At 44.0% G+C, this 13627-nt stretch overlaps 1 protein-coding gene across 1 annotated transcript; it reads right to left on the reverse strand.

Annotated features, from left to right (window-relative positions):
• Nucleotides 1-3955: 3955 nt before the first annotated feature.
• On the reverse strand, nt 3956-9363 carry LOC116943526 (uncharacterized). Its single transcript, XM_032956435.2, has 2 exons — nt 9258-9363; nt 3956-6153 (listed from the first exon to the last, which is right to left on the reverse strand). The coding sequence occupies exon 2, from the start codon at nt 6149-6151 to the stop codon at nt 4637-4639; it is 1515 nt and encodes a 504-aa protein (XP_032812326.2). The 5' UTR covers nt 6152-6153; nt 9258-9363; the 3' UTR covers nt 3956-4636.
• Nucleotides 9364-13627: the final 4264 nt, after the last annotated feature.

The raw sequence follows: 13627 nt of genomic DNA on the forward strand, positions 1-13627 counted from the left end.
AAGTGGGGAGACAAAGGTGTCCGGGTATTGTTCTGGCCATACCAGTCCCTCGTGTGCCAAGCTGGTCTTTAATAGGGGCTGGCTAACAGCACTGTCCCCAACAGCCTGTGTCGAGGATTGTTGTCTGTGTGTGGCAGGTCGGGGTGTGGTCTGGTGTCCCGGGATCAAAGTGACCTAAATCTGGTCCGACTGAAGCCATTGACATAGAACCATGCCAGCAGACAAGTGGTCACCTAGTCCAGTGGGTCCCAACGCGTATGAACTATGGTTGTCGTAACTGGTGTCCGCATGGCAGTGAGTGGTTTTTCTGAGATCAGGGCGATTTGGAATCAACACGGATTGCATTATTTTTCATTAATTGTCATGCACCAGCGTGTATTAGCTAACAATGAAATGTAGCATGATTAAAAGTAAGAATATTTTTTGTCACTTTTTGGCCAATTGAAATTGTAATAAATAGGTATCTCAAAACGGGAAGTTAGAAAAATAAAAGCCCAATCAACCAAAACAAATGTATGATTGTTTTCTCTCTCTGACATTGATATTAAAACAATAAAATAAAAAAATAAAAAATAAAAATCTAAATCAATATAAAACAATAAAATTCTCACGTTTCGACTGCAACACAAGCAATCATCATCAGGTGTGAAAACCACAGTCGAAACGTCGTGAGAATTTTATTTTATATTTTTATTATTTTATTGTTTCCCTTCTACGTGACTTTACCGAAGGAACCAAGATTATGAATCCCTGCAGTCACGAAAGCTTTAAATCAAAATTTAACCTGTTATTGTAAAACTTCACTGAAGCAGTACCTGTAAGCTTTATATTAACTAGTTGTTTGTATGAGCTCTCTGAGAACAGGAACCAGGTTTAAAGGGTTGGGATTCATTTAAAGCATACATTTTTACCGTATATTTTTTGCCAAGTATTGCCTCTAGGGTTTGCGAGATTACTTTGATGTCCTTACTTTACATTCTATTTAATGCATATTTCAGCAAATCTGCAAGTCTTTGATAAATGAAGTAAAAAATATAAAAAATACGAAATGAGGTAATATTGCCTATTTATGCCTTAAAATATTCAACAGTTTACTGAAGGATTCTGTATCGAAGATATGAAGCACCTCCAGCGGTTGAAGGGTTTATGTAATTCAATTACAATACAAATTAAAATAAGGAAATGTTACAATCGCGTATCATGTGCATAATAATCGATTATAATTCATGAACAGACATCTTTGCATGCCCAATGTTTACACTACCGGAATGCTATTCTGAAATTAGTTGTTAGATTTCGGCACGACAATTGTCCTCTACAGAAATATAAAAAATATATAATTGCAATGGTTTTATTTTTTGTAGCAGCTGAGAAAAATAAACAATATTGTCCTCATTCCTCCAGCTGCTTTTCTAATTAAAACGATTACTTTGCCTCCCTTATTTGACAAATTTAATAAAAACAGCAGCAAATAAGCATGTCGAGTCTTTGATATATAAATAATATAACGTTTTTTTTCTGCAATAAATGTAAATTGAGGGAATATTGCGTCAACAGTTTGCTGAAGGCTTGAGTACTGAATGATTATATATATGATCGCTGGTTAAAAGTGCATTTAAAGTATTTTAGCAATTACACTCAACATTCAGCTGACTAGTAGTGTTACGAGAGCTTGATGACAGCTAAATGTAGGGTATTATTTTCTGAGGGTATATTGCATAAATTGGACAGCTTTAACCCAATGTTATCATTTCACTCTCCGTAGCAGTCACCTTTGAGAAAGAACCAACATGTCAGGGTCCCTTTAAGCGACAGTTCAACACATGGAAATAATTGGCCAAGAACAACTGTCTCAACAGTTAGTTTTTTCAACGCAGAAATCCATGGTGTTAATTCTTACATCACGTCTTCAATGGATCAAAATAGCTTTCATCGCATGTGATCCAAATCCTTGGCATTCGCTGAAAGGCGATTGTCACATTTTAACGATGCAACCTATAGCATGCAGGGCTGGGCATTGTGGCATTACAATGGCGCACCTTTGAAGAGATCACCAGAAGGGAAATTTGCTACATTCTAACGAGCATTATCGCTCACTCGTAGGGTACCATATCAAGACTGGTTGTACATTAGATGAGATCCAATCTGTAGATGATGTCATTGTACAGCTTGTTACAGGATTATCTGCAACACAGTTAAGGGTCATAAAACATGTCTGTAAAATATTTTATTGATTTATTAGTTCGGCAGTGGGCAGAACTAATTCAGATGTCCACAGTCTATTGCATATTTTTTTTGTTCAAGCTGTGATTTTTTTCAGAAATAAATTTCTCCCGACTGGAGGCGGGAATGACGTCATGGCCGGTTCTGGACTCGGGGAGGCGTGCCCGGGGTCACGCCGAGGCCCATATAAGCAGCCTCCTCACGAGGGTCGGGGCTGCCCGTGTCAAGAATGAAGATGCATCGTGAAGACGCCAAGAAGAGTCAAGCCTTCAGTCAGCGGACCTGCCAGTAGCCCACCTGGCTGGGTCACGCTAGAGTATCTGGGAGTTAGAGAAGTGTGTGTTAGCTAGAGTAGGTCGGTGGTCACCACCCTGTGCGTAGTGTAAGGGTTAACTGTTGTGTTCATTAATAAATGAGTGTTGCCTCCCAAGAAGTTGTGCGCGCCTAAATTAGAACCCACTACACATGTAATCAGGAAAGTGACACTTTCACTCATAGATAATTGTAATATCACACTTCTTGCAAATTTAATTTCAGGTTATGTAATTACCGCGTAGATATCTTCATTCAGGTTGTAACTGGAAGGACCAAAAAGCATGCACACATTGTCACATACATATGTAAACCTCACCATAGAGATGAGCCAGATGGGGACTTTTCAGTGTCTTAATTAAAATCGAGGCAATCCACAGGTGAATCCTTGTTTGAAGTCAAGTAACATGGTCACTGTGTATATTAGGATAATAACAATTCAGTGATTTGTTCTTCGGCACTCAATACGTGCCTAAAATGATGTGTGTATTAATCAATGTTTTTAATTCATACAAAATGAAATACCAATGTTACCTTTAGACTAGTCTCATAAGACAGAACAAGACCAAACACAAGAGATACAATGAGTCGGTACAAAGGAGACAAAGAGGATCGATTCATCTATCAAACCATCACCCCAAGTTGACAATCAAATCGCATGGGGAATTCGTTATATGCCTGGTGCAATACAAACATGTCTATTTATTCTAATTGAATATGCCACACTGCTTATATGTAGGCTCACCGGTTGCAGATTGTGGAATAGATCCACACGTTATGGGTTAACAGCCCAGAGTAGCTTGGAGAATCACCACTCGCACTCCCCACTGTGCCAGCTTGCTGTGTTTTAGCCACAAGACTCTCTGCTCTTTGTTGTTCCATGATTGCTGAAGGGCAGCTGCCGGCAACCAACCAGCAGTGTCGTTCACATCGGCAGAGGGCAATCTTCACACCACACATACTTGCCATTGGCAAATCTGCTCAGTTCCAAAGTCATCCCCTACTTAGTCTTTCGTCTCGCCCATACTGCTCCTCTGAGCCCCTCTATATCTGGCCAAACAATATTTGGATGCATTGGCTGGACCTGGAAGCTATAGGAACCAAACAAAATATCCTCACCTACCAGAGCCCACTGATCGAACTCTGTCCAGTCATGCCAAATACTTGTGCGATCCTCAGTCCAATCTAAACAAACCCCAGATGGATAATCAACAGGTCAGACTGAATAAAGAGAGGGTATAATTATTGCTGATTCAGAGTGAGACTTCTGCCACCAACTAACTGGCCAAGAGCACATTTCAATATAGGAGCTTCTCCACGCACTCCAAAAATAGTGAATTACTAATTGAGGGGAGGTGGGACATTCAATGACACAACGTACCCAGGTAGGTACACTCGCACACATAAACAAAATATACAATTTTTCACTGTTGCTATTTTTTTTTATTTTGGCATGTCATAAGATGAAGACATTTCCATTCAGAACTCTGACTGGATGACGCAGTTAGCAGTGGATCACCATGTCAAAGAATGTGAGACGTCACAAAACTATTTCTGAGGTCACGGGCCTCTGTATCCACATGAAGGGCACAACCCTCTATATGCCCTGAAAAGTGTTTTTCACTGCCAATAATTGGCAGAAATTGCCCTTACGTCAGTGAATAAATAGTACCCCAGGTCTCTTGCGAGAGTGATGTAGCATTGTTATCTCAGTAGGCTATCACCTGGACCAAATAGAACAGAATCAGATAGAGAAGATTACATCGTCAACACTGTCAACACTTTACCATTGCCATGTCAATGCACCTCATGCTTAAGTTACAGACTTCACTCATTTACCAAATCCAACAGCAGCCTTTATCCAGAAAAGCCTCACTCACTAGGACTCGTGTTCTAGGAAGGTCTGGATCTGGGATATTTGGCCAATTCCGATAATGGCTGGCATGAGGGAGAAAACTGGTGTGCCTGGAGAAAAACCACTCCACATATGAGGGGTAAACACTCAAAGCTGTGCACAATTACATTCAATATAATTGCTGTACTGCCATCTCTTGAACATATTGCGACCTGCACTCATCACTCTCCAGCAAAGAGGCGACCCTCAGGTCACCATCCACCCAGCATTGTACCACTTCTCGCCGCATTCCTCACACGTCAGGAATGTCATAAGCTGCTCGTCAGGGCTGTCCCCACGCACCCAGCCCGGGATGAAAAGCGTCCCGCGACAAACCACCGACACGGAGCAGTTGAACTTTCCGCAGCGCCGGCAGCGCACGCGGTCCGTGGGCGTTCCGCCGGGCCTGTGCGGCAGCTGGTGTTCTCTGAGGGCAGCTTGTTGGTAAGAGTTCCGGAGGTGCCTCAGCTCTGAGCATGCCATCTCCTCCGGGGTCATGGCGGCGAACCGTGCCGGGCTCACCGCTCCAGCCCGCACCCGCCCGGCCAGCTCGCCGTTCTGTGGGTGGCGAAGGTTGGCGATTTTGCTCCTCAGACACGCTCGGTACTTCTTGTCCACGCTCGGGTGCAACCCAAAGATCGCCCGCTCGATCTCTTTCGCCAGTTCAATGAGATGCGTTTTGTCTCCTTTGCTCTCCTCCTCTGACGGTTCTGTTTCCAACACCGAGGAGTCGGGACTGTGAGGACCAGTTCGTCTTTCGCTTGCACTTCCGTGGACAACGCACGATTTTACATCTCCACTGAGGCTTTGAGAATCTAAAGTTGCGGTGCTCTCCTGTGAGAGTTCAGGACACTCGGCAATGTTGTTTGCGGAACTACAAAAGGGTTTGCAGCTTCCAGAAGGTGCAGCAGAGCGAGTGTCAATTCCAAGAAGGCCCTTGTAGAGCAGCTGAATCCCCTTCTCCCTCACTGCTTGCACGCTACACGCTTGCGTCGGCTTTATGTTAACATTTTCAGGCAACTCATTAGCATGTGGGTTGGTTTCAGCGCGATTACACTGAGTTACATTCACCTTGCTGGTCACAGTGTCAGCTTTGAGGGCCTGTGTGCACGAATGAACATTGCCAGACTGTGCGCACGAAATAACATTTTCCGACACGGTAGCCATAAGCCAATTACCTCCAGATAGCTCACACACAGTCAAGTTTGTAGTCTCGGCATTATCTCCGCCTGTGGTTGGCACCGATAAATTCTGATCCGTGTAAACGTCTCTCAAATGTTGGTGCAAACTTTGGCTGCTGGCATCAATGGTCAAACGAGCGCAACTTTCGTCTCCAAAATCTGCACAACCGCCCCCCTTGCTCTCATCACCATCGCAAGCAGTTCTGTTATGCCCCACGGTATGACAAAGGCCATCAGGAAGCCACTTGTTCCGCTTGGTTTCAGGTGAACTCTGACCCTCAGCTTCTGGATCACACGCGAGTGCACAGACCCTATTCCAGGAGCGCAGCAGGGAACGTGCCTTGGCACGCACGCTGGCATCGGCGCAGCCTCGTTCGAGTCCAGACACACAGCGAGCAATCGCCGTTTGCCGCAAGTCTCCCAAACACACGCGGGCAGAGGCCAACCTGTCCAAGACTTGCAGAATTGCTGTGTAGTGCCCGTCTGTGTGCAATCTCTCCAGGCGCATGCCCGCTGCATTCAGGTCTTCGAGGTGCGCCATTCCTTCAGTGCAGACAAACGCATACTGTGAGTGGAGACTGATGCATAGCAGTTATGTTTCCGCTTGACTGATTGAGTTAAGTGTCGCCCTTCAGATTTTTTTTCCAAATACATTAGGTGTGCACGTTATATTAAACATGACTTGACATGCTATTACTTGACGTAAAACATTTTGAGTGGTTTACCACTCAGACAAACGTGGGCCAAGTGCCCATTTCCTGTTTTACAACTCTCAGTGGTGGAACTTCTACGTTCCTGTGGCAGGGGCAAGTCTATCCAGAGGACAACCACTCTTGATTTCCCCTAAAAGAAGAACTCACTTTACTCACTTTATGGATCCCGGAAGGATTATGGGCTGTGTCAACCATCAACCAGGATATGAACTTTGCAAGCTTCCGATAGGCCAGGTGAGTGATATCAGAGATGCTTGGTGAGTGTTACAGGCGTCAGGTGAGTTGGTAGCTGATGGCGCGTGAGGTTTGTGTTGAACGCTATCAGGTGAGTGGCATAAGGTGTGTAAGGTGCCTGATGAGTGGCACGAGGTGAGTTATGAAGGTGAGGGGCAGGTGAGCACTGCCAGGTGAGTGAGTGGTTACCATTTGGTAACCAACTGCTCGGTGCTTAAGGGATCCAGGGTCCAACATAAGAGAATACAACAACACAGACTGTCCCGTTGAGGGCGACGGGTGATAATTATTCTTAGACTTTTGGGGCATCCATGAAGGCACACGAGAGGGTGGGTGGCCAGCACCACGCCCGGCCGCCTTTGTCTCCCCAGTGGCGGTGTTTACTACACAGTTTGTTTCATTTCATTTGTTTGGTATAGCCCTGTGAGCCATTCGGCTCTTGAATCGGGTGCAACCGCAACAAACAAAAAACAAGAAAACATCTTGAAGTGACTATGTGACTGTGCAAACATAAAATCCAGGGAAAAACAGCAAAATATTACACAAAAAGCACCGTACACCAACGCTGTGTGCAAATAGCATACGACGTTTCGATTGCAACACAAGCAATCATCATCAGGTACAAGTGAAAGAGAAAACCTACACCTAGTAAACTTAGAAATATAATGCAATACAACACAGAGAGTCGGCTAACAGTCAACACCCCACCTGGTTGATAACGTTCTTCCAAAGATTGCTCAATTTGAGAGACAAAACACAGACACGGAGACACATAGACAGAGAGAGATAACACAGAGACACACAGAGAGAGATACACAGAGGGAGATAACACAGAGACACAGAGAGAGATACACACAGAGACACACAGAGAGACACAGAGAGATATACACACAGAGAGACACAGAGAGAGATACACACAGAGACACACAGAGAGATACACACAGAGACACACAGAGGAACAACGCCTCTGTGTCGACGCCTTAAATAGAGAGAGAGGGGGGCAGAGAGAGAGGGGGGGTAGAGAAATTAGCAAGTCAATGCAAGGCCGTAGCCATGGAGTCAACATTGGGGGGGACCAAATCTTCCAGGGGGTCTGGGGTCCCTCCCAGAAAAAATATAAATTTGAAAACTAATTTCCTGACATTTCCTAAAATATTGAAAAATTTCACTAACACATGGGATGGATTTTTTTATTTGATACAATAATGTATAATATTGTATTGTATTACATTGCTGTTTTTACTTTTTTTACCTTTTCTTGTTTCATAGTATGTAATGGCAGAGATTAGGGATTCATAAAGTGCAACGCAATCATATAAACAGAAATCCACGCATTGTTATATGAAGACAAGTCCAGATTTTGTGGCCAAGGTTTAGCAAATTGTTGTTTTTATTAACATAGCATAGCAATCATTATTTTAAAAATATATTTTTATAGCAATATATTGGGGGGTACATTTTGAGCATATTTGATTATTCGGGGGGGGGATATGTCCCCCCCCCTCCAATATATATTATAATTATTATAACATATTATAATTACGGCCTTGTGTCAATGAGAGATTTGGAACTTTGGTGACTGCAGGAAATAATAATAACGATGACTCAGAGAGAGAAAGCACACTTTTATTCTTGGTTCTTTCGGTAAAGTCACCACGTAGAAGGGAAACAATCAAATAATAAAAATATAAAACAATACAATTCTCACGACGTTTCGACTGCAACACAAGCAATCATCATCAGGTGTGAAAACCACAGCAAGAAAATGTCCTTGCTGTGGTTTATTATTTTATTGTTTCCCTTCTACGTGGTGACTTTACCGAAAGAACCAAGAATATGAATCCCCTGCAGTCACGAAAACTTCAAATCAAAAGCACACTTAATCAAATAAACTGAGTAAAATTTGGAAATGTAATGCAATGCAACACAGAGAGTCGGTCAACACACAATTAACGCATAGCCTGGTTGATTACTTTCTTACAAAGATTGCTCAACTAAGCGAGAGAATTGAAGCAAAGGCGATCAGGCGAGGGCAGGAGGCAAGGCTCCGCGCTGTAGTAAAGTTCCAACCTGGACATCGCTTCCGTGATCGCTGATACTCAGTTGACGTCCCTACGAGAGAGACAGCGAGGCTCTACCTCGGTAAACAACAACCACTAACAGGTCCCTGCAGGGTGGGCTGGTAGGAACATTGGAATTTTTCACTTCGTTAAAGTATTGAAAGGGGACGGACTCATTAATCTATTGCAGGCTGGTACACTCAGTTTACAACTTCGTTCCTACCAGTATAACCACTACCATCACCACAACCACCACAACAACCACTACAACCACAACAACCACTACAACCACTACAACCACAACAACCACCACAACCACTACAACCACAACAACCACCACAACCACCACCACCACTACCACCACCACAACCATCACCACAACCGCACGAGGTACTAATTTGAGGCTGAGTCGACCTAGGGGAGGCCCAGGACCGGTTCAGATAATCGTCACCGGTGTTGGCCGTGAGCTGAAATCGAACTCGGATAGGCCAAGTTCGTAAGCGCAGCGCGCTAGCCGCAACACTACCGCTCACACACACACACAACATTCGTGTACTGCTCACTGATACACTTGCTTTACATTGACACGTCTAAAAGCTCTTTCAAAACACCGGCAGAGCTCAGCAAGACAAGCGAATACCTTTCGCGTGATCTCGCAGTGCAACCAATGTGCCCCGCTGCCGTGTGTACACGGCAGGCTCATCCGGCTTTCCTGTTAACCTCTCACCCGGGGAGGGGGTGGGTGAGTGAGGAGTGGGTGGGGGGTGGGGAGTGGGTGGGTGGAGAGTGAGTGGGGAGGAGTGGGTGGGGGGGTGGGGGGGTGGGGGAGTGGGTGGGGGGGTGGGTGGGGGAGTGGGTGGATGCGGACCCGGGTGGGTGGGGACCCTTCAGCCCCAGAGCCACCAACCCTTCAGCCCCAGAGGCTGCTCGCTAACAACAAGCCCAGCATTGGCCATGAGATGGTGGCAAACTCCACGTTTCTCGACGCCCCAACGCAAGTCCCCCCCCAATGTTCACCCGCGGATGGGGCGAATTCGAGGGTTCCAGCATTTAGAAACAACGTCACGCCTTGGGACTGTTGCCTGCGTAGGGGCCGTCCATAAATGACGTCACGCGATTTTTGACCCCCCCCTTAATTGGTCACACGGCGTCACAAAAAGTCAGAGCCCCCCTCTAATATGACGTCACAAAGCTCTGCCCCCCCCCCCCAAATTTTTTTTATAAAACACGCTTCAAATCGCTTTAAACTATTGTCATTTTAGTGCGTATTTGATGTGGCGCTGCACTCTGATGTAGGAGAAAAGTAGAACGTGTTGTCTATATTTAAAGTTGCGCATTTTTTATGTGACGTCACATTTCTCACCCCCCCTAGGTGCGTGACGTCATTTATGGACGGCCCCCTATACATTTATACGATGATGATGATGGTCATGAGCCACTTCGCTGAACTATCATTTGTGATGAAAACATAACTACTGTGTATACGTAGCTCAGTGGGCCTTACCTGGTAAAATACATAGTTTAGCTTCCTTTAACTTATTTATATTTAGTTATTTGCCGACCCTTCCCATAATTTGCACTCCTATCGTGTTTTTGTACTGTTTGTTGTAACTTTTTGACTCGCCCCTACTGGACGTCTGTGAGAAAGAGCTTCATAGCTCATCGGATTTCTCCAGGATAAAGATGCCGATTCCGATCCATGATTGCTAAAGCTAGGGGAACAAATGTGTTGAAGGAAATAAGTGCAGTGATTTATGTTTGATTAATTTACCTTGAGTCGAATAAATGTATTCGTTTTACACAGGTCAATCAATAAATGTATGATGACTTAATAATTGTTTTTACAATATGGTCTACGTCTTTAGGCCCTTTCCCTCCTATTAACACCAACTTGTCTTTAAAATCTAAATGCCATTATGTATCTTCAAGTTTATATCTGTAGTACATGTATTCATTATTACCAAGGTGAGTGACATGCTTCTTCAAGGATCAGTCTGAAATGATGTGTATGAGATCTCACTCATATGTCTCATATATCATGATATTGGCATTTATGCAAAGTGATTTTTTTATTAAAATGTAAATGGCGAGAAGGAAAGTCGTGATCTATTCGTTATTTTTCTATCTACGTGACTTTACCGAAAGAACCAAAGAATATAATGTATGCATTGTCTTTGAAACTGATTGGTCCACACCAGAGACAGCTTTCTTTTGAGCCTCGTCTCAAAACGGTGTTCGTCCAGAGGACGCCAAAAGGCGCACACAACACAAAGACAATGCACTATCAGAGTAATGAGAGCTAGGGGGTAAGCATATTTTGGTAATGGAAAAGGAGGTCCCATGATGTAGATGCTCAGCCCCAGCCCTCATTACTCTGATAGTGCATTGTCTTTGGGCTGTACGCCTTTTGGCGTCCTCTTGTCTAACACCGTTTTGAGACGAGGCTCAAAAGAAAGATGTCTCTGGTGTGGACCAATCAGTTTCAAGGACAATGCCAATATATTATCAGTGTTGTTTTGTTTGCATTCTGACCACAAGTATTGTAGTTAATGTAAACATGATTCCTTGTAAAAAAGGTTTCAGTTTTGTTGCCAGAAAAAAGGGGAAAACCCTATTCTTATATTTTGGTACTGGCAAAGGTACCACCCATTAGTATCATCAGACAATGCGATTAACTTTATCTGATTGAGCCCCGGTGCGTCTCTACATTGTGTTGTTGTGTTGTTGCTGCCTCTCCGTGAAGCCCGACATTTCAGAGGGCTCCCTAAAAAGTAGCCTCGGGTCACGTGGCCATACCTGAGCTGCTGTGTTGGGTAATCCCGGGCCACGGCAAAGATGAGCACGGAGCACAAAAACGAATCCTTGAACCAGGTCAGAATGTGCTGGAAGCTACTCGCAGTAATTCACTTACCGATAGGCTGTTTAGCGCATACCGAGCGGCGCTTTTCTCTCGCCGGACAGATTTTGTTTCACGTCTTCAGGCGGTGATGGATTCAACGAGGGAACGATTTTCACAAATTCTACGACGTTAAAAAGGCTGCCCCAGCTTGTTATGACTCATGGGGTGGCATAAATAAAAGAAATCTCGAAGTAATAAAGGTCTTTGGGTTAAATCGCGTTATTTATAAATGTGTCGTAACCCTCCACCACCCGACACGGCCAATCAGCAAAAAGGTGTCACGTTGACAAAAGACAAATAGTTCACTACTTTAGCCCACACCGGTGTGTTGAAGAGTGAATCCACAACAAACTGTAAATGTTGTGGATTCACTCTTCAACACACCGGTGGGCTAAAGTAGTGAACTATTTGTCTTTTGTCAACGTGACACTTCTTTGCTGATTGGCCGTGTCAGGTGGTGGAGGGTTACGACACATTTATAAATAACGCGATCTAACCGAAAAACCTTTATTATGAATAATATTGGTCGCGAAAGCCTACGTGTTAAACTAAATCTCGAAGCTTTAATTTCATAAACCTTTACTTCTTGCATCTCCATATCTTGAAATATATTAATGTATGTATACCAGGGCAACAATCTAAATCTACGTTCGTGAAAATGCGTTAAAGGATGTCAAGGACGAATAATGCTGGTGAACAATTATTTCACGTCATGTCACGTGGAGATTGCTTGGTGACTGGAAACCAATGAGCCCGCACAGCGAGGGACACGGACTTGGGGTTGACCTGGCCGGTGGCCTGCCAAGGTGCATCACGATCTTTTACCACGCCAATTCATACTGCTGGCCAGTCCACAAGACAACCTCTCGCAATTTAAGGGTGTCACAGGGAAAACCCTTGCAATCCAAAACACGCCTCGCGATTTCTCGATCGTGTTCCAAAAATACAAGTCGGTGATAAATCTTGTAAAATGGAATGACATTTAATCTTCCCTATATTTATCATCCATGCCATCTTTGTCAGGTTTCATTACACAGAGTAAATCACCGAAACGACAACATGCAATCGAGATGCTTTGCTAATTCATGATGCAGGACATTATGAAGTGTTGCCAATTTTATTATTTCGACAAACGTAATAATCAGCGACTTAATGCTGTAGGTGACTAGTTGACCAAGGTGTATGATGTTAACTCCGAGCACTGAACCTTTGAAATGTATTCGTGTAAAATGCATGGCTTTGAGATGCTTGTATTTTCATTATTTTTAATACATTGCTGATTTTTTTTAAAAATCATTGTTTCCCTTGCGTGTTGTTCATTTTTCTGCACTAAGATAAAGTCTATCTTTACTTTTCAGCCCAAGTTTCCCTCCCAAAACAGAGACTCGTCTCAGTGGACTCTCACGGGGTCATAAACAACGGTCATGCATATGCTGTGCAGTCCATACGGATCCCCTACTTTGGCGAGAACACACAATTTTGCTTCGGGACAGAGCATTTCCAATTGAGTCATCCAATGAGCTGAAACACACAATTGTGCCATGTGGAGGTGACCGAATCACTCGAATTGCGTCCATTATCGTCACATTTCAGAAGCTCAGCAACATTTTGCCGTGGATCATGCTCGGATTTGGTGACCACCGAGCAAAGGCCTGGCAGCGTGGGGCGCTACACGGCGATGTTACCACCAGAGGGCACTGCAGAAGGTTCCGCAGTTAAAAACTAAACGCAACCATCGTATTAAGCTCCATGCTTACACCAACCCATTCTGACCATCATGGTGAAGAATTGTAATTACAACCCCCACCACTTGTATGACGTGGGGGGGGGGGGGGGGCTCGTTAAATATTAACATCATTAGTTCCATAAATTGTAATGTCACTTAATTTAATGGACCTACCCGTTCCCTCATATGCCAATTTATAACAAATTAACATACCTTTAAAAAGGCTGATCATGCATTCTTTTTTGGATTTAATTTGGACCAGCATTCATTAGATAACACATATCATCATGTGATGTAATTATGATATCTGTGTACAAACACGCTTGAGTCGGTATAGAGTTATAAATCACTGCGAAAACATCTTAATGCTGGGCCGTCAGATGAA

The sequence above is a fragment of the Petromyzon marinus genome, chromosome 18 (genome assembly GCF_048934315.1).
Source record: "Petromyzon marinus isolate PM22_M1 ecotype Great Lakes invasive population chromosome 18, UKy_Petmar_22M1.pri1.0, whole genome shotgun sequence".
Classification (NCBI taxonomy): domain Eukaryota; kingdom Metazoa; phylum Chordata; class Hyperoartia; order Petromyzontiformes; family Petromyzontidae; genus Petromyzon; species Petromyzon marinus.

Bases quoted from the DNA above. Each gene is read 5' to 3' on its own strand.
- LOC116943526 (XM_032956435.2), bottom strand. From the start codon at position 6,151: ATGGCGCACCTCGAAGACCTGAATGCAGCGGGCATGCGCCTGGAGAGA.